At 37.4% G+C, this 21723-nt stretch overlaps 3 protein-coding genes across 3 annotated transcripts; 1 reads left to right on the top strand and 2 right to left on the bottom strand.

The window, feature by feature from the left end:
- Positions 1–3201: 3201 nt before the first annotated feature.
- On the bottom strand, positions 3202–7633 carry LOC128178223 (uncharacterized). The gene is made up of 2 exons (XM_052845324.1): positions 7539–7633; positions 3202–6232 (listed from the first exon to the last, which is right to left on the bottom strand). Exon 2 carries the CDS (start codon positions 6184–6186, stop codon positions 3388–3390), a length of 2799 nt encoding a protein of 932 aa, XP_052701284.1. The 5' UTR covers positions 6187–6232; positions 7539–7633; the 3' UTR covers positions 3202–3387.
- A 3088-nt stretch (positions 7634–10721) lies between these two features.
- On the bottom strand, positions 10722–17816 carry LOC128178795 (zinc finger protein 704-like). The gene is made up of 7 exons (XM_052846182.1): positions 17140–17816; positions 15788–15933; positions 15440–15657; positions 13006–13106; positions 12576–12756; positions 12334–12486; positions 10722–12106 (listed from the first exon to the last, which is right to left on the bottom strand). The coding sequence occupies exons 1-7, from the start codon at positions 17652–17654 to the stop codon at positions 11876–11878; spliced, it is 1545 nt and encodes a 514-aa protein (XP_052702142.1). The 5' UTR covers positions 17655–17816; the 3' UTR covers positions 10722–11875.
- A 586-nt stretch (positions 17817–18402) lies between these two features.
- On the top strand, positions 18403–21311 carry LOC128179306 (protein cereblon-like). The gene is made up of 6 exons (XM_052846739.1): positions 18403–18558; positions 18641–18787; positions 19839–19894; positions 20351–20430; positions 20685–20764; positions 20973–21311. The coding sequence occupies exons 1-6, from the start codon at positions 18456–18458 to the stop codon at positions 21014–21016; spliced, it is 510 nt and encodes a 169-aa protein (XP_052702699.1). The 5' UTR covers positions 18403–18455; the 3' UTR covers positions 21017–21311.
- Positions 21312–21723: the final 412 nt, after the last annotated feature.

Genomic DNA, 21723 nt, shown 5'->3' with positions numbered 1-21723 from the left:
CGGCACAAAATCTGACAGTTGGAACTAAAGCTGTGACGTTTGTTTTGTAAATTTTAAGAATAAATGTTTATTATGAAATAATCCAACGCCCCATTTGGATGGACTTTCAAAGTATATGTGTATAAAAGTGGGAGAAGCTGTGCGTTGGTGCAAGCAGCAGAAGGAGGTTACTTACAGAATTACTGTTCATAAAATTCTCGACCCACACAACTGATTCTGAATAGGGCCGATGCTTTTCAGCTGTATGGAGTGGTTATAAGCCACATTAATAATTCCCATGGTGCATTTTGGTTTGATTTTTTTAGAAGAGAAATACATAAAGAAAAGATTTTATTTACTTTAAATTTTTTTAAAATTTGAAACGAAAATGATTCTGCTGGTTTAAATAAGCGAAAGTTAATAACTTTCTAAGATACTGGTTTGTAGAAAATTATTTGATACTGTATTAGCCAAAAAGTCCGGCTATGCAGCTTGAATCGTTCAGGGTATTTGATTCCATCTTTATTCAAACCTAGGGTAGGAATATTTTGATAATAAAATAAAAGTTCAGTCAATGATTTAGAAAAAATAGTGCGCCATTTGTTTATTTTCACAAAGAAAGAAACAATTTACACGTTAATTACATTTTCTTTCAGCATGCAGTGTTGCAATTTAGATTCGAGGTACCGGAATTCAATGACGTGTTTTTCCCCACTGTGCAATACGTTATTGCATGAACAATGCTAATATCTTGTTATGATATTTTGTTTCCATAATAGTCTTACATGTAATTTGCTTCAGAATTTTTTGTAACTATGCTACAAATTGTGATACCCTTTTCATTGTTTTCATGTTTGCTTCCATTAAAATTTTCAGAAGATTTTTCACGATTTCTGAGAAAAAATATTTAGAACAACTTTCAATTTCGGTATCTTAAAGTAAAAAAAATTGTTGACAAAAAAGACGATGTTGTTTTTCATTGGAAGTTATTTGAGACACAGAATGTGGTGACAGCAATCCGACAGATCTCTACAATATGGCACAAAGTGCCGAGAGACTCACTTTAGTTAGGGTAAAGTTCAATGGCGTAAGACGTAATTTTATTATTTTCATGAAAAATCAACCAATCACAATAACCGTTACGATTTTGGCGGTAAAATTGTTACTATAGAATAATTACAGAAAGGCATAACTTTCCATCTGATTTGTTAAATCCAAGTTCATTCTAGTGTCACGAAACATGAGCCTCAATGGGTCCTGGTCTGAGGAGTGTTCCACAAATTAAAGCGAGTGCTCGCCAAAAACTGTGTTGCGGGTATAGGGAATGTTGGCGAGCACTCGCGAGCACACGCTCTGTTGAACACGCTTCTGATCGAACTGTTTGTGTGCTATTGTAGATTTGAGGCGTGTTCAACAGAGCGGTTGCTCGCCAAAATTATCTATACCTGCAACACAAATTAAGCGAGCGCTCGCAAGAACTCACTCTGCTGAACACACCCCTGTATTTCAATCGGATTGTGATGACAGCAACTTTGGTACCAATGGAAAATCTCACCTAGTACTCATCACGACATGAGATCACCAGTGGGTATTTGGTGATGATGATTTGAGTAGGCTCAAAACCCGAACCGTCCAAGGAATACATATTTATAAAGCAAAAAAAAACAATATTGTATTCTCTATTATATTTATTAAGGAAAAACAATGCTTTAACAATATTTGAAAATCAAACAACACTGTTAACATGTACAACAATCTTTGGGTTACAATGTTAGTCGTCATTGTTATCATAATCAATATCCCTTTAAAGGGCTTCGGGCGGAGGGTATAGAGTATGTTATTTTAAAAAAATTTTAGAATAGAAAATTTACAGTCGTGGTCCCTGCAGTATAATTATAAATAAGTAAATATTTAAGATATGTAAACATATATAGAAGGAAATCAAAGATTTACCACTTTAAAGATTAAAAAATAAAGATACAGATCAAATTCTAATAAAAAATTATTACAAAAGTCTCTGTACATGACAAACAATTTCACAGCAAAACAATATAATGATATATTAACATATGATGTACAAAACATGATTTAATTAAAACCATTCTTTATTAAAAGATCTTATCCTTCCTCTAACCTCAAAATCTAATGCTAGTAATACAAGAGGCATTAATCATTAACATGAATATCATTTAGTCCATCAATAATAAATACTTGGTTTTCAGGTTAAGGTACTTCACTACACCGAGAATTATACTTTTTAAGACTCTACGTCACAAGATGGCGATTTAAATGTTTTGTTAAAATGTTTGTATCAATCGATTCAGATGTGTATCGTCATAGCTCAGTGGTTAAAGTATCATGCTTGTGAACCGCAGGTCATGAGTTCGAATCCACCTGGGGCTTAAATTTTGTTCATGTTTACAGAATGACATTTTTGAAAATATCATTTTCAATCTAAAATTGCACATTTTTTCGCCTATTTGACATATATATTTATACTTCTTATCCATCATGCTTTCTATCATAATCAAGTAATTTTCTGCAAATTTGAGAAACTATTTCAAGGTGTAGTGAGGCATCTTAAAGATCTTAACAACTACTGGTTTCATCTTTAATATCTAATTTTTAGCTGTTTTTTAAGCATCTCAATTAGCTTAATCCAGAAGAGAATGCATTATTGCAATAAGACTGTATGAAAAGTATTTTGAATTATGAAGACTGTTTCCCAAAAAATACTAAGAGGATGCAAGAATGTTAGAACTCTTACTACTTGATTACTGAGACCCGTATATCGACTGACAATCACACACACCTGTTAACCCAGTGAGACATTGACACTACAGTATTTGCTTTCTATTTGCTCCATCTTTGGACCCTTGTCTCTTACCTAGAGGCCTCTATGCAAACATTGTTACCTTTATACATGTACTAGTATATACAAGGTAGGTAAGGATGATTTTGAAAATATTCGAGCAATTTCCCGGCCACCAGGGCACCGCTTGGAAAGCTTAAAATTCATGCACTACCGTATATCTGGTAATTTTTGCAATGATCTAATTTTTTGCTTTTTTCGCGACCTCTTTCAAATTGCAAAATATTGAATACGCAGAAATTATATCCTGTATCATTTTCTAAGACACTTTTAAAATCGCAAAATGACCCAAATTAAAAATGCAACATTTTTTTACCCATTTTCGCAAATTGTGACACGCGAAAGAAAAAGAGTTTTACAGTATGTATTACTGTTTGGTGACAAAAGTTTCTGAGATCTGTCAACAAGAGTAAACTTTAACAATGGCACACAAAACAAAACACATAATACACAGCAAATAGTTACTGATTAAAAACAGACTTTAGAAAACAATAAAAAGAACTTACAAAATCCTTCATCATTGTTATTCTGTATAATTAATCGATTTCTTTGTCATATGACAACACCATTACTTTTTCAAACTTTCCCCCCACCCAGATTCGACTGCTGGAGTCGAGGCCCATACAAAGGGGGTACCTTAATCCTCCATCATAGGAGGCAATGACCTTGAAAAGGTCATAGTTAGGTTGGAATATTATGATTTTGTTATTGGTGTAGTCACACACCAAGAGACGTTGCTGATAGTCACACGCCACATCCCAGGGGTCAAAAGCTCGTTCAAAAATGTCCTTGTGGCCGTCAAACGTCTTTATCACTTTCCCATCCTTGGTGAACAACTGTAGCCGCCCTTCATTTCTCTGTATTTTATCAACCACAATTATATCCCCGTTTTTATTCTCAGCTACTCTGCGGGGAACAACAAAGAATCGCTCGGTTTTCCCCTTGTCGTAAAACTCGATTTCCATTAAATGTTCTCCTGTATTGGACACTCTGGCCAAGAGCCGTCTTTTTTCAAAAGTAACATTGTAATCATAGTAAGCCTCACACAAAGTCACCAAAATGTTGTCGTCTCGCGAACAACAAATACCAATTGGGATCAAGTTTTCAAATGTGTGGATTGTGGAGATGGTTTCAATGTCTGTCACTTTCATCAACCGCTTGCCCAGTGGGTCCGTGGCCAAAAGCTCGCGGTTTTTATCCATCGTAAGACAGTCGACACTTGTTTTGAAATCGAGCTCCCTCACCACTTTTCCCCCAACGGTCACCAACAGATTGCTTTCTGACCCCACCTTGTGCATCCAGGTCAAGGCTGGAGAAATTGGACAAATTGAGTAAATGTCCAAAGGACAATTTTTGGGACCAAAGGGATCAATTTCTTTGCGCTCAATAAATGGATAAATGTCAGAACCCAACTCCACCATTTTCATCAGTTCACCGACCTGTGTTAGGATGGCTTGAGATTTTCTCGACTCTTGCTCCATTCTCACCTCTGTAATAAATTCAGTGTCAGTTTTCATTCTTCCAGATCCATCTGGGTTTCTCCAGTTCTTGGGGAAATATTTCTCTCTTTCCTGCTTGATGAGCAGCTTTTTCAGTAGTTTACTGTCAAGTCGAGTATTGAGAACTTTCCTTAATATGCTGGTATCTGGGCATTCAGCAGACGTAGTCTTAGCTTGTATAAACTTCAGAGCGGCCTCTATTTCTTCTGTTAAATAAAATTGTTCCATGCCATGTTTTGTTGGATTGTATTTCGCTATATCCAGAATAATTTCCTCTCCTAATTTATCTGCCTTTGTCTGAATTATGTCCGCAAAAATTGTTACCCCACGGTAACTCATCACACGCTTATAAAGTTTCTGAAACCTTGTTTTCAACTGTGCAATACCCGAGAGAATCTTCTCACAAGTCTTCTCTAGTTCAGCCGCTTTTTCACTTGGCTTCAGTCCCAAGTCTTCCGTGTTGTCTTTGCTCTCCATTGGCTGGAATTTTCTGTCAATGCTGTCAATTTCCCGTTTTTCTATCAGATTTATTGCTTGGTCAATGAATCGTTTCCGCTCTGTCGGGGCCAGCCTGTGTAAAACCCCTGTAGCAGAACTCTTTGAAAGTTCCACCCAGGCCTCCTCAATAGAATTCAAACGAGTTGGTGGAGGCAGCTTAAGCCACTCTTTCACTGCGTCTGTGAAACCTTCGTCAGAATCAAATTCATCCAACAAATCATCACGTTCCCTCTCACTTTCATACTCATCTTCATCAATCTCATCCACAAACTCATTGACCCTGAGGTCAGCATATTTGTTGATCTCATTTTGCTCGTTACTATGGATATCGAAACTGTTTTCCTTCAAATACAGAATGGCTTCGCGGTCTAAATCCTCCTTAAATATCTGCCATCTCTTGCATTCATTACTACAGTACGCACACTCTGTCTCTATATCCTCACAGTTCAGAAAATCCCTCACTTTCTCTTTGTCAAATCCATCTTTATTCACAATATTTCTTAACACTCTCTCAGCCTCTTGGACCTTAACAGTTTCCAAAAATTCATCAGGATCTTTCCGCGCAATTTCTTTCAGACTGTCTTCACTTGCAAAACTGAAAGTCATCCGCGGCGGCAGAGTTTGAATGTCCTCTGGGCCTTGGTCCAGAAAAGTTCGACCTTTGTTTTTCTTTTTGCGCTTCCTTTTAGTAAACTTGGTTTCTTCCTCCCAGTCCCGGTCAGTGGACATAGAACAGTCACTGTCCTCACTAGAATCATAGTGCCGTGAATGTGCGATAGTTATCCTATTGCTATTGAATCGGCTCGAGTCAATGGGCACTAAACGCTTTAAACTTTTAGGATCATGTTTATGGGTTCCACGACAACAAGTACACGACTCCTTTTTGCGACTGGAGCCGATTCTCCTCGTGCTAACATATCCCCCTGGAAGACGTCTCTTCCCACGAATATTCACAGGTATAGGCTCTTCCTCTATTTCTAAATGTGTGGTTTCTGTGTCTGACGGTTCATACGGCATCAACTCACACCAGCGATGCTGCTCGCCATGGTGATTCATTCGTAGACAAGGCTCGCAACAAATGACGCGACACGTTGTACACATAAACTGGTGCTCCTCCTTGTTGGCCATGTGTGGACAGTTTTCCACCTGCTGTTTCTTGGGAACAAGTGTCATGTCTTGATTCGCCTTTATGATTCCCTCCAAATCCAAGTCCCCTTCTGCCAACCTATTTTTGCTTTTCTTTCCAGTTTTGATGGTCTTATTTTTTCCTTTGGGCTCCACATTTTCCACGTTTTCTGTATTTTCATCCTTTTTGGTCAGTACATTCATTTTCGGCATTTTTATTCCTGATGACACAACTTAATTGTAAAAGTTCTGATGATACCTAAAAAAACCAAGATTTCTTTCTGATGAAAACATATCACTTTAAAATCTTAAAATATCCTGGAATAGATTCAATAACATGCATTTATATCAGTTTCAACGAGGTTATATTTAGGCCTCTTCATGAATTTATTTCCTTATGTTGCTGTTCTATTTATTGCACACAAAAAGCTGTTTCTTGATTTAGATCCTAGAGACCTACCCTCAGAGTTGGCGAAATGTGCCAGATAACCGGCGATCCCCAGTAGTTTTTATGTATTCTGGTAAAAGTTAAAACTCTGCAGGCCATAACGTGTGTGATAAATTTTAAAACGCCAGTTTAGAAAATGAAATTTAATTGAGTAATATAAAAGTATGTTGTGTGATGCTTGTGTGTTTATTTCATTTATCAATCAAATAAGACCGATGTTTTAAGTTCGGAGGCAGTTAAAAATGGTAAACACTGATAAACAACAACCATTCAACAATTGATTAAACTTTGCTAACTTTGTTAAACAAAATGGCTGTCAATATCGCATCACTCATGATAGGGAAGAATTTTTTCAGCTGATATTATTCATTGTAACCCCAATATTCAACTTTTATTCATTTTACTTGTATTTTTTAACATAGGTTATATTATGCCTTGCTGCTCCCACTATTTAAGGGTGTTTTAACATTTAAATACTGTCTATTATTATTATGTGTGATCACAAAGCATCTAAACCAAGGTTTTGAAAATGCATTGCAAAATCCAAAAAACTTTGCATATCTTCAAATGTTTGCAATATTCAAACATCATAAAATTTCCAAACCCCTCATTGCTGCACCTGGACACCCTCAGACCCTAATGTTCAGCATATCAACATACTGTAATTATTCTATATGTGATGACAAATCTCAGGAATATAAATAAACAACCTAAAAAATGTTAATATAATTTGCATACATGTACTATTTCCGTCCATTATTTATATACGTTTATAAGAGCTAGTTGCTAGCCACAGTTCTATTTTTATCCATAAAAAATTCCCTAAATCTTTGTTATCGTTTCACATCCGGAAAAGAATAAAATCGGCACATTTTACTTTTCTGGCATAAATAGAGAAAAATTTGTATAAAGAGTATCATAAATCTGAGAATCCTCAATATTAATTATGCCTTAGTCCTTTGACCTGACTTTCATTTTATGAACGTTACACAAAATTTTCAATATTCTGATTTTGTAGACTTCAAAAGAAAGCAAAATGACAGTCTCTTTTACCCTTGCGACAATTATGACATAATTAAATATAATAATCAGATAGTAATACAATCGAAGCTTCTACCTTATTGTTCCTTCTCGCACAGTAGGCCTCGCTTAGTAGCTGGTCGACGACGTTGTGTTTCTAAACACCGCCATGATATTGATTGTGATCATGATCACTAAAATGTTTCAAAAGATCGAGGGGTACGGATGGGGAATGAAAAAAAGGGGAAAAAATATTTTAAAAAGCCTAGACACGAAGTCACGCTTGTAGCGCAATGGAGGCAAATGCCTCACATTAAAAACGACGATCAATTTTCACAGCGAAGTTTTTTTTTTTTAAAGTCAGATTTGGAGGACTTGGCCCCGGACAATAAAACTTCTGGCTCCGATTTCACAAAAAAAACTTAAGTTTTTACCTAAGTTTAATCTCAAATCCTGAGAATTTACTCAGCTGAGTTTTTACTCAAATTGCGTTTCACAAAACAAACTTAGTCAATTCTCAGCTGAGTTGATTTTTTTACTTAGCTGAGTCAAGAATTTTCATTGTCCTAAGTGGCCCCTTATAACTTCTATGTTTTTTAAAATTTATTTTCAATAAAAACAATCGTCTGCTAGTGTTGTAAACAGAGGAAAATCGGATTAAATCAACAAGAGTCATAAAATGTTAATCAGTCACAAAATGTACTCTTTGTTATGCTAAATATAGATTTCATAACAACATGATCTTATATATCATACAGTAAACAAAAGACCACATTAAATACATTATGGTTACCTTAAAATCATTAGAAAATAGTATCACTGCACAGTTATTCCATTTAACACAAACAAATGAATTAGTTCCCTTTGTTTACATGTTTGTCAAGGGAGATAACTCCGCCAAAATTATAATTTTTTAATGAAAAAAATATTTATCAAACCTGCATGAAACATTGCATATTCGCTGATTATTGAGTGGAATAGATCTAAGAAATGAACATTACAGACAATAAAATACTGAATTAATGATGTTAATGACATATTCATATTTGAGATTTGACTTAAGTCTGCTATGGAGGTAACTTAAGTTTTTTCTCAAATTGAGTAAAAAACACGACTAAGATTTTTTTGTGAAATGCAGATATTTGAGATTTCTCAAATTTGAGAAAAAACTCAAATATTTGAGAAAAAACTCAGACTTAAGTCTGAGATTTGACTTAAGTTTTTTTTGTGAAATCGGAGCCTGATCTTAGTCTCATTTTTTCAGTTTAGACACTTATTTAAAGTGAGAATGGGATAAAAAAAATGAGCTCGTCTAACTTTGAAGGTCCCAGCCCTGAAGGCCATAAAAGTTAGACGAGCTCAATTTTCATCTCAGTCTCACTTTTACACAGTATATTTTTTTTTGTCGTGTAAGTTTTATGGCTCCGGACCCAACTCCCCGAGGTAAGACGAACTCACCACTTTGGATCTCACCACTTTCGATCTCAGTCTCATTATTAATAAAATAATATATAGTGGAAGAGTTAGACTTTTAATCTGAGTCCCACTTTCCCACTATATTTATTCCATTTGTAAAAGTGAGACTGACATCAAAAGCGAGCTTGTCTAACTTTTATGGGCCCTGGCGAATGGCGCTAATTTTGGGTAGGCGGTGTTAGAGCTGTGGTATAGGCGGTGTTCGAGTAGCCCTGTGGAATAGGCGATGATTGAATATCGCTGTGGGGTAGGTGTTGTCTTGACACGAGTGTGGCGCTGTGGTAGACGGTGATCGATTGGCTGTGGGGTAGGCGTTGTCTCGATCGTGTGGCGCCGTGGTAGACGGTGATCGAGTGGCGCTGTGGTAGGCAGTGATTGAAAAGCACTATGGTGTTTACACAGCGCTGTTGATTAGGCGGCGTTTGAGCATTGATGTGGAACGCCGTGTTTTAGTGACGATGTGGGGTATAGGCGGTGTTCGAGTTGCGCTGTGGGGAATTATGTGTTTCAGGAGCGCTATGGGGTAGGCAGAGTTCAAGTGGCGCTCGGGTATGCCTTGGTCGAGCAGCACAGTGGGATAGACGGTGTTTGAGCGGCGCTGAGGTAGGCGGTGTTCGAAGTCTTTCCCCGTATACCTTAAACAATAAACATTCAGCCGGGTATCCAGGGTGGTTGAACGAACTCCGTCATCCCGCTGTGTGATAAAGTGCTATTTTGTCACAGCATGCAATCGAATCTATTCGGAAATGGTTATTAAATATTTTGTTTCACGAGTGGAAATGGTCGAGTTATTACGATATGTAGGCAAAGCATAAGCTAAAAGCGCCAATCCACCATTTTTCTTGTCGACGGTTGTACGTATTATCGTATTATTGCTAGCGCCGATGAAAGACCAAAGTTGAGTTCCTTACCTGGTCCCACCGTCACCTATACAACAATCAATGATGCAGCAGTCAATCAAAGATTTCCCTCCTAAATCACCAATTTATGATAATCTCGAGTAAAAATTAAAATCTTGACTTTTCAATTACTTTGAACGTTTCCTATATCTTAATTTCTCCGATTATCAATCAAACAAATTCATGGTGTAGTGTTAATTGAATAGTTCATAAATTAGAAATTCTTATTAATATTCTCAAATTCCTGTCTTGGGGACCGGATTAAGCGTCGATCAACAATACATGTGGTTAAGGAGGCTGGAGCTAGGGTCAACAAATTGCGCAACAAAAATATTACCTGTTTTGTTTTAAACCAGCATTAAGGGTCCTCAACACACCTGGGAAAAGTTCTGCCTACAAGCCCATTCTTCTAAATTACTTAAAGATATGGATTTTTAGCATGTGTTCGACTTGAAAATGCCCCCAAAATCTCCCTTTGGGGGAGGGGGGGATCAACTTTTAAAAGTTTACCGCTGTTCATGAAAATAAAAACCCCTGTAGTATTTGAACTCGAAACCTGCGAGTTGGTAGACTGAAGGAATACCCACTGCGCCACAGAGATAAACAAAAAATGGATGTAAAAACTGTTTCATAATGCGCTAAAATCCCCATGTTGTGACGTACTGCCATAAAAAGTAGAAGTCACGGGGTGTCACAGAAAAACTTCCAATAAAGAGCTAGCTCTTCTTCATATGGAGATTAATATAGTGTAGGTGACGACCATATAGCACACTTAATGCGTATGTCACTAAGAATATAACTAAATATGTCAGCAGCTTTCCTTATTATGAACATCCCACGGAAAATGGAGACTAGGTTTGTAATTCTCACATTTGGTATAAAGAAAAAGAAAAACAGACAATCAGTTAGATATATCTATGGAATATTTATTGTGAATATATTTACACTCCCACTGAAGACCGGTGATACTCGATGAAAGACGACGACATATAAAACATATCAGTAATATAATGATAATGTAGATAGGGCGCCTGTATACACACGCCCACAACAATGATTGAATAGTGAAACAGATATTATTCTGGCTACATGACGTCATAATTACAATGCTACACCAACTTTGAGATCAGTTAAAATGTAAATTAAAAGATAATTAAAATGATTTTAAAATAAGGAAACTAAAACCGGTATTTCTATGTTAGTCGACCATACAGGATTAACTCCTTTATACTAAATAAAAAATCAACAATCTGTTGGTAAGCAGTAGTTCCGAGTAGTTAAAATTAAAAATGATAATCTAAAGACGGCTTATAAAATAACTGATCTATAACGGATCTGCAATAAAATCCAATATACCTGTATAATATTAAATACTAGAATATACGCCGTAAAAAGGCTCACTATGATACATTTAATCGATAACCAAGACATTCGGTTCAAAAGTTCAAAGTTCAACAAGAACTTCGTAAAATTTAAGTCCACTACATTTGTAAAATAACCAACAAAACTTAAAAAAAGCACTGCAAAGTCGAATAATTATATTCAAATATAATCGGTAACAAAATACAACCTGAGATAGCTGATGACAAGATTTCGAGTGAAGCGTGTTACGTGGATGACGTGTACACAGATGACGCAATCAATGTCAACCCCAGTATCACTCAAATAAAAATAAAAGTAGAAAGAAAGAAAAAAGTGACGAGTGATAGAGAAAGAAAGAAAAAAAGAAAGAAAAAGTTATTATCTAGGTTTTTAAAGACAAATTGTAGTAAATGTATATAAGAAAACAGTTGCGCCTCTTTAGTTTCAAAGTGCAACGCCTTGCATGGCTATTCATAAGTGTATAACATATACTTTGCCATACAAGTTTTTTTTTAAACCATGTTTAATCATTGGTCTATAGAGCAAATAACAAAATGTCATAAAAGACATTAAGTTTCAGCAGTGGAGATATCGTTATTTCATATTTCCTTTTACTCTGGAAATAAGCGTCCATGGTTTCGCAAAATGTAAAAATTGTCCACATGGCGCGGATTCCAGACAAGACGGACCGGATTCATCAATCCACGAATCTGGAGCAGGCCTTCTTCCACTTACACTGGGTACACCACTGGTCTCTGTTCTCCATCCCGTACACTTTCCGGCATTTCCGGACCTCGCTGCGCGGTTTCTTGTGGAACCCCGTGGTTTTGGGGGAGACCGAGTATAGGTGAGACTTGGGCGACTGCGCCTGGTGTTGATGTAAGCGCTCCTGTGGGGTGGGCTTCGTCACTCGGATCGGGGGAGAGAGCTACAAAGTAACAGCATTTTAACTCATGACACTGACCCCGGTTGTACTTTATATCTTACTACGTGTATGTCACGTCTAATAAATCATGGATGGTAGTATTCTAACTTTTATTAAATCATTAATTTGATTTGCATAGTCTCAATTGGTAATTATAGATGGTCGATTGCTTTTACCGGTATCAACGTTACCAGAACAGAACATTTACGTAAAAAAAAAAAAAAAATTACCGAGTGGGTTGGAGGTGACGACACATGCGCACTGCTTTGCCATGACATCGATCTCTTCATCTGAGGGGGGTTGGAGAAAGACATTGGGGTAATACCTTGATGAAAGAAGCCGCTAGATGGCACGGATGACGCCTGAAACTTTGTGTTGTGATCCTGAAATTATAAATTAAAGCAGCTGTCAGCATCTATGCCTGTTGGAATTGGTAGTTTCGGAGTTGAAGTTAATTTGATATCTTAGATACCTTTTTCTGGTAGTCGTGATCTGGCACCGGAATGGAGGGAGAAAGTGGACCGACGACTTCCGGTGGGGATGACGTGCACATCTCGGAGAATTTCTGGGTCACGTTGTCCACGTTGACCTCGATTTCCGTGTAATAAAATTCCTCCTCCCCGTCCGACCGACTATCGTCAGACTCGGAGCCTCTGTGAATGGAAAAATAAATATCAAAACATTTATAAATCTTTTAGCCATGACGAATGCGTTTTCCAATACATAAAGATATTTCATCTGCGTAAAAAAATGATCGAGCGCTTTTTTATTTAAAAATGAATAACACATTAGCCATTGCAAAACGGACAAAAATGTTAATATTGTTACATGTAACGCTAACCTCAGCTACATACACAAGTTAAATATATTCCACGTGAAGTAATGAGGATGTAGTGACTTACCCCAGGTGAGCTGTGCGCACGTGCTTCTCGATACTAGCACAGGTATCAGTGACCAGACTACAGCCGGGGAAGGTACACTGGTACCTCAGGCGAAGGTGTGTCTGGATAAAACAAAAAGCATTCATGTGAGTCTTGTTTAATATATTACAAAATTAAAGCATAAATTAAATACGGTGTTAACTGGGTATAGGTCGTTGTTATTCTCTCTCTCTCTCTCTCTCTCTCTCTCTCTCTCTCATTCAGATAATCTATGTGTTACATGGAGAATCCTGTATTATGAATATCTATGAATGAAGCGGGATATGACGTCATTAGTCACGGAATTCGGACCACGATTCCGGAATGTCACGCACGAATCGGACCTGTGTCGCAGTGTGATCTCTGCACTAATGTTAAATAGCTGCTTGGTCCGATTTTTTTGTTATTACGGTATCAAATTTTTTTTTCCATACAAACCATTTATCTTAGAAAGTTATGGACTTTCTCCTATTTACACGAGCAGAATCAGTCTCCTTTCAAAGTTAGAAATATTCAAAGTAAATAAAATAATTTCTTTTTGGGCAAACGAAAAAACAAACCAAAGTGCATCACGGGAATGTTTAGAAAAGGAAACCGTTTGGTTTCGTCCCCCGAATGATTGGGGTTATTCAACCCGCATGCTATGCATCGATTGTAAAGAAAGCAAACTTCAGAAATATTAGCAAACAAAACGTACACGTTTATTTGTAATTTGTCTGATCATTTCGACCTTTATTTAATGCAATGTTAAAGTCGTAATACAACCATACCCGTCTCGTCGTCAGGGGTGAAATTTAACATGAGGCGAAATAACGCGGTACCCTTTTATGTCGTTTGTTTATTAGCAAATTTGTACGTATTTTTTTTTTTCTTGAAATTTAGCTAAATTGACTAGAAAAAACTGCTGCAATGTCTATTATAATACATATACTAAGTATAACCATCGTTTAAAAGCGTGCATAAAATTTGATATAAAATCGGATCAAGCAGCTTTAAACAGAGAAAGTACAGGTAGTTAATGGTTAATGCTAGGCTGGCCAGGTCTTGTTTGTAAGCAGCATGAGCGGGTGCTCGCAAACGCTCGATCGCTGAAATTTGTGATTTCAGCTGCATGGTTATAGAGATTTGGAATTATGGTAGGCGCTCCCGAGCGTCCGCTCTGCTTAACGGGTCTCCGATTTGTCGCTTTGCTCAATGTGATCCTTGCATTGTTTTCCTATTTGGTCCGTTATATGCAAGTTTTGTAAAAACTAAAGCTCGCTCAAAGAGGCTGCTCTATAAGAGCTAGACATCTTTAGATATCCGGCTGTTTAAAATTAGTGTTTTCTTGTTGTTGTTGTTGTAAGTTACATGCAGCCCCCTTTTTTAGGCACCGCTGTTGTTCATTTTAATAATAGTGATTCTATTGACCCTGTTATTTATCTGGAGGTTACGGAGGACAACCACGGGGGGTGGGTGTTTAAGTCCACGACCTCTGAATGTCAACGCATGTGGAACATGTCTAAAAATAGACATCGAACCCTCCATTTAGAATTGTTTACTTCTGTATCTCAATATACCGCATATTCACTGTACTTGACATCTGGGGTTTTTTTTATTTTGAGTAATGCTTGAAAGTGGTAAATATGATTTGTAAGGGTTGCATGCAAATTACACGGGGGATTTTAATGTAATAATAAACATATGGTTATAGTGTGTCGTATGTTTCCTGCCCACTGTGTGTTGTCATCGCTTACAAATCCAACATTTAATTATCGTCACTAAATTTATGTAAATATATATTTCTAAATGACACTTACGCGCCTTACACTTTTAAAGCAATTACCCCCAAACAAGTGGGGCCTCAGTCAGAATCGGAAAAGGAAAAACAGCTAGGGCTAAATATTGATCAATGAAAGTCGATCTGGGTTCGTAATGAATCCAGGGAAGTGAAATGTGACACAAATTCGCAAACCTAAAATAATAAAAACACTGCTTAATACCATCAATCACTCATTTTACGCATGACTGCAGACAGATAATAACACAACTCAAGGTATACCTGTTGTTTATTAGGTCAGCATGCCGGGATAAAAATAGAACATCCCGTGGTGAAATCAGCTGATAGACCAAGAATTAGGTCAGCGCTCTGGTCTTTGTTCCATGGGTTATGTATACATTTTTACTTTCTCAACATATGTAAAGAAGCTCGGCGCTGTAGACTTGTACAAAATGAAAGAGGCTGTTACGTGCGCTCTCTCAACTCCCCCCCCCTCTCTCTCTCTCTCTCTCTCTGCTGAATTTTTCACATCAACCTCAATTTATGTAAAGAAGATAGACTGTAGATTTAATTGTACGTATACAGGGATTGTGATCTGTGGGGTGTTAAATCTCTCTCTCTCTCTCTCTCTCTCTCTCTCTCTCTCTCTTCTGTTACCTGTCGTTTTCTCTTCGGTTCAACCGTGTCTACATCTATGGTCTCGTCCTCAAAATCTTCGATGTCGATCCCATCATCCTTGTGGAATGACCCCACCACGAACTCCGCCGGAGCGCTCCCACTCAGGTGGTGGGAGGGGGGCGAGGGGTCGCTCCTCTCTGAGTGGAACCCACTGCTGTTAGCGCTTGTGGAAAGTGTGGTGGACTTGAAGCCATGTTCTACAAAGACATAATACACTCGATCAATCAAATGTTGCAAAACGTCGAATTAATCTACCGGTACTTAAGATGCAAATTTATCAGATAGATATCAGACATAGGTTTACTCTGAAAGTTACGTAACAAGCACCTGTGAAGGAGCCGTGGAACTGTGGAGAGGCGGGGCTACAGGACAGACTGGTCAGCACCATCGCGGCTATTGTCTCGTCCATCATCTCCACGTCATCGCCCTTAACGTCGTCATCCTCCTGGTCCGACGACGATCGTCGGTAGCGTCTGCAATCAGCACATTACACAATCATCGTCACACAATCATCATCAAACAGCTGTACTATATTTACGATTTATTCTATATACAACTTAACCAGCAAATTTGGCATACAATATAAGTATCCTTAACTTTACGTTTTATGAATCACGTATTTTTCCTTTTGCCGGAGTCACAGAGCTTTTAAATTGCTACCATTCTAATTTCTATACATACATGAATAACTCAGCAGAAAATCGTTCATATGATCAGTTATTCTGTATCTTTAACTTTACGTATCAAGTATTTTTTTTTATCTATGATGCCTAAGCAAAGCTATGATTTTTTTTTATTAATAGAACCCGGAAAAATTGATTTTGATTACACTTGAGAGTGGTCATGATAATCATGCATAAGATGAATGGATAAATTTCGCGTTGCGTCACATTATTGCTGCAGCATTTCCCGTTGCCGTGTGGGATGGGGTACACGTACATGTATGTAATGGATCATCTAATGGGGACGAGGTACAAGCGCGCGTGAGTTAGGCTGACTTCATTTACCGGTAAGTCAATGCCATATTGCACATGCACCTGTAACATCTATATATAGACACAACGTAAGCCGCTTTCCATTCCAATACAATCGATCAGCTGATTCTAAATGAAGTTGGAAAATGGCCATGAATCGAGATCGTCCTGCCGGCTTTTTATTCCGTTTATGCAATGTTTAAATTATCAATGTTTATACCTTTTCGGTGCGGTGGAAATGTATTCATAATTGTTTTTCCTGAAATGTGTCAGGTGAATAAAGCAAAAATGTATACTTATGAAAATAAACTCCGAGTAAAATGACAGTCGCAGTAAAACGAATACAGCAAGCACTGAGATTAACGCTTGACCATCCTAAATCCCTGTCATGTGACCATGGAATGGTTGTTTACAAAACACTAAAGGAGATCAAAACAAGTCGGTCAACGTGGGATCTGCGACCTTTGGACTTTTTGTTTCAAAACAACATTCTTTACTTGAAAAAAAAAAGTTAACTTGATTGATTTGATTTAAGAATTGAAATTGAATTTTAAAAATTAATAAGTTTTCATTATTTAAATCAAGTTTTGTTTTAAAAAAGCAAATGTTATACCACAGTAATCATCAATTAAAAAAACTGATATCAAACTGAAAAATGAATAAAATTGTAAATAGATTGGGCAAAGTATATTTTTTGCCACTCACTGCGCTCTGACGTTGGGGACGTCGATGACGGTTGACACGGGACGTTTCTTGGACTCCGCCACGGAGATGTCCGCCAGCTTGGAGTAGTCCGTGTCCTGGTCCACGAGGCGGGCCGACTTCCGACTCTCCAGAAGTCTCAGGTCCTCGGATCGGACCTCCAGGTCAACTCCCTCCCCGCCTGTCAGTTTGACGTTCACCACGACTTGGTCGCTATCTGTGTCGTGACAGACGACTACCCCGCTTACCTCTCGGCCGTGTGCCGTCAGAAACACTTTCTGTCCGTGTTTGAGGCGAAACGAATTGATCTGCTGAAATCCATGTCCAATAATATGTCTTGCGTACACACTTTTCTGAAATCCGTCGTCGAATACAACGGTGTATTTCTGTTCGTCGGCGATGCTAAGTTCGCCCGAGTGGTCGGTAATTACCCCTGGATAAAACCTTCCATCTTTCCACAGGGCGCAGACTTTTGTTCCGACAATAGACCTCTTTGCAAGTCGTCGATTTCCAGACATCTTAGAGTTTTGAGTGAATCATATTCCAAAGTAACATATCACAGTAAAAAATGTAGCATAAAGTGTCAATAAAGGCTGAAAACGATCGCAGATTGGCGAGTTAGATCCTATACAATATGCCGGTATTTTGCGCCGGTTTGTTTTGGTAGCAGATAGGCGGAGCTTCCTTTCTGGTATCAACAAAACCTTGTGACATTTTTCACCGCATTCATTGGTTAAAATCCACACACCTCCAAGATCCGATTGGATGGTTAAAATAAGACCCAAGGTGAAGGTCTTTTTGTAGTTTTCGTCAGCCAATTTTAGGCCTTATTTCATCTTTATTTGTTTATTCAGTTAAATAAAACAGTTTCTACAGATCATAGTTATCAAAAGCAAAACTTTAAACTATTGAGCCCCGATTAATTTTGTCAACAGAGCCCAGAATCTGTGTTGCATTATCTGTGTCGGACATGTCAATCATTTTACGCCGCTTCGTGTTGATTGCCGATCTAATAGCCGCTCTTCCTCCCTCGGTGTCAATGAAATTGATGACTATTATTGCCATAAATTAACTCGCACTGTATAAACATATGACTGTGCTCTTATTTGTAACGATCTTCAATATCAAAAGAATTTAAAATTTTGGGGTTTTATCCTGAAAGTTAGGTAAATTTTCTTCCTAATCATTCACTATACGTGGGAGAAATAGGAACAGCTGTGTTTATCTACTTAGCGCAGAAATCGATCAACCACGTGACAACTGTCAAATTTTTAGTAAGCAAATCCCAGAATGCACTGCGGTTAAAATGTCGAACCACGATGTCCAACTCGACAAATAGGGAGCTTGTAAAATTTATTTGTTATGTTTTCTTAGCGTACCTCTTAGACAAATCTGTCAAAGCAGTACCAGGAGATTACGTTGGTAGATATGAAATACTCTTTAATTGTTGTCACACTTCGCATTCTTCTGAAGACCAGCATTTACCACCTATTTCATATTGTAGACTTTATATTATGCAGAAGTTGTGGACATGAAATCCTTCACCCATCAGCCATAATCCAAGTTCCCAGTAAAGTAGCTCACAGACAGAGAAATGACACCATTGCTGGCCGAAATGGGACGCTAATACAGTTGTTTAAAAACCCAGATGGTATTTAAAATTGCACTCTTATATTTAAAATATCATTAAGAAATATTGAAATTGTAATAAACGAGGAGGAATGACCACAACTAGGCTCGAACTTAGGATCCTTTAGTTTAAAAACCAATGCTCTATCGACTGAGTTGTTTAGAAATCCTAAAATAATTGAAGTATATAGAGGGGATTACATACATTTGATTGAAAACAAATGGCTTGACTGGTAATCGAAGATGGGACCCCTACAACTTTTGTCAGGAGCTCTACCACTACATACGTAAGCTACCCAGCTATCCATGGTCCATTTAGCCCCAACTACTACCCCCCCCCCCCCTTAATGACTGTTAGTTTCAGGGGCAGGTTATGGCCCTTAAATGTATCAGGATATGGGATGAATAATGACGGATCAGGCCCAGGTTCAAATCTTTGTCTGGTCCATCATTATTTCTACCATCCCTCTACATTTAGTGCAGTGTCAACCCCAGGAAGTGACAGCTAGCTAGGTTAACTCCTGCCTGGGGAAGAATTTGGGGTTACCCAGGTAATCTTGAAAGGGCAAAGAATTTTTTTTTGGGGGGGGGGGGGGGGGTGTGATGGTCAGACCAGTTCAAAAATTGGCGCCAGATAGCTCAGCACTAAATATTCAGGTGTCATGGATTCAAATCAATGTCTGGTCAATCATCATGCATTTCTTTTATCCCATTACAAATCTTTAAACATGCTCTTTTTTCTTTAAGTTTTTAATATCTGAAATAATAGTTTTGAATGCTTTTTGACCAAGTTTTAAAAACAACATTAAGTTAAGTGCTTTCTCCTCATTCTTATCCTATCTTAAAACATGTTGAAATAGGAATTAAACATATAAGTTATATATGCTTATGAAAATTGCAGGGAATCAAATACCTTTGGCCTGAGAGCAGATACAATTCACATTTAATTCTGTGCCTTGTAACAATTGTTTGAGATATAGAATGCAAGATTTACAAGCTGTAGATCCTTCATTCAAACCATAGCAGATGTGTGTGAAAGGGAAGTAACTCTGTATGATGATTTCTGTTGTTAGGTGCCTTCTTTGAGGTGATCTCTGCCACTGAAGCTAATCTTACTGAGGTGTCCAAGGTAGGTGATCTCTGCCACTGAAGCTAATCTTACTGAGGTGTCCAAGGTAGGTTTATATCTTACTGAGGTGTCCAAGGTAGGTTTATATCTTACTGAGGTGTCCAAGGTAGGTTTATATCTTACTGAGGTGTCCAAGGTAGGTTTATATCTTACTGAGGTGTCCAAGGTAGGTTTATATCTTACTGAGGTGTCCAAGGTAGGTTTATTTCTGAGGTGTCCAAGGTAGGTTTATTTCTGAGGTGTCCAAGGTAGGTTTATTTCTGAGTGTCCAAGGTAGGTTTATTTCTGAGTGTCCAAGGTAGGTTTATTTCTGAGTAAAATAGGCCAACCAGATCTTTGCAAAGTAAAATTAATTGTATTTTTCCTCATATCAAATTAACACAGATTTTCGAAGCAATTTTTTATTGTGTTTGGTCAGGAGTATATATATATTATTGTGTACACATCTATTTTTAGCCATCTGACCTTATGACCTGGTTTCCCGGATACCACTGGACCATCTGTGTATGTCCAATGTGTATGAAGCATGTAGGATGGTTAGTCTCTATTTTTTTTTAAAATAAATACCTATCAAAATTTCTTGTTTAAAGTAAGACTTTCAATTGGTGAAAAAGTAGTTATTTCCAATTTATGCCTTTCAGGAAAAGGTGCGGATTATATTTGATTAAATTTTAAAGTACAATATTCTTTTGATGCTACATGTCCTTCAGGCCTTTTGATTTGGACTGTGATTTCTTGGAAGCTTCTACATAGGGTAATTATATATAACTATTTCACAATTTGATTGCAGGAAATACCATGCAACATCCCCAGAGAGAAAGCCCCAGTCCTTCTTTGGAATAATTCTAGACAATATTTTACAGCAATCAGGTAACGAGGGCTTAAAAATTGCTTTAATCTTCATGTACCAATTATCAAACACCTATTATCAGATTAAAGAAAAAATAGCAGGTTTATTGTCCTTAAAACATCCACTTTCTCCTAACATGCAGTAGTGGGAGTAACGCTACTGTCACTCTTTTCACAAAGGAGAACAGAATATTGCTGTCTGGTAACCTTGAGTTTTGTCTCATTTCAGAAGCTGAGTCGATCATTCACATACCTAAGGCCTACACCAGCTGACACGGAATGATTGTGTTATATGTTTAACATGTAATACCGCCACAGATTTCTAAACAATTTATCTACAGCGATTCTTCTTCACATTGTCAAGACAAATAATTGAAAGGTCTAAAAATGAATGATTAAAATGATGTGTAAATGTATTGCCATTGATGTAGAGGTGATGGGTGTAAGATATATGACTGATAACCTTGACCCCTTTGACATGCCAAGGTCAACCTATTGTATTTCATTTTTGCCCAGTGATAAAAAGAGAGGATGTGCTTTGAAATAAATTAATTGTTCATCAAATTTACTTTGTGTTATAGTTGAAGAAATATTATGTAACATTGCAAGACAGTTTGTTCTGTGCAGGTCAGATATCTCTTTATTTAGATACGACTGGCAACATAATATGCATAATATGAAAAGATGCCATCATTAAGTTCTGATGATTAATAACTTAGTTTTGGGATAGTTATGGACCAGTTGATAAGAAAATTAAATTTGAAAATGAGAATTGAGTTATATCCCTTTCATTATAATTTTTTATGAAGAACTTGCAATACGATCTTTCCTTTTATAACTTATTTCTAAATAGGAAATGATCTAGCACTTTTTCGTGGAAATATTAATGTTTTTTCTAAACATTTTGAACAAGAAAGAAAACAATCCAACGCTATTGTCTCCTCAATTAAAATGTTTCCAGGAACACGAATGAGGATTCT

Source organism: Crassostrea angulata, chromosome 1 (assembly GCF_025612915.1).
Source record: "Crassostrea angulata isolate pt1a10 chromosome 1, ASM2561291v2, whole genome shotgun sequence".
NCBI classification, from domain to species: Eukaryota; Metazoa; Mollusca; class Bivalvia; order Ostreida; family Ostreidae; genus Magallana; species Magallana angulata.
The sequence above is the reverse complement of the archived record's forward strand: the minus strand, read 5'-3'. Positions and strand labels throughout refer to the sequence as shown.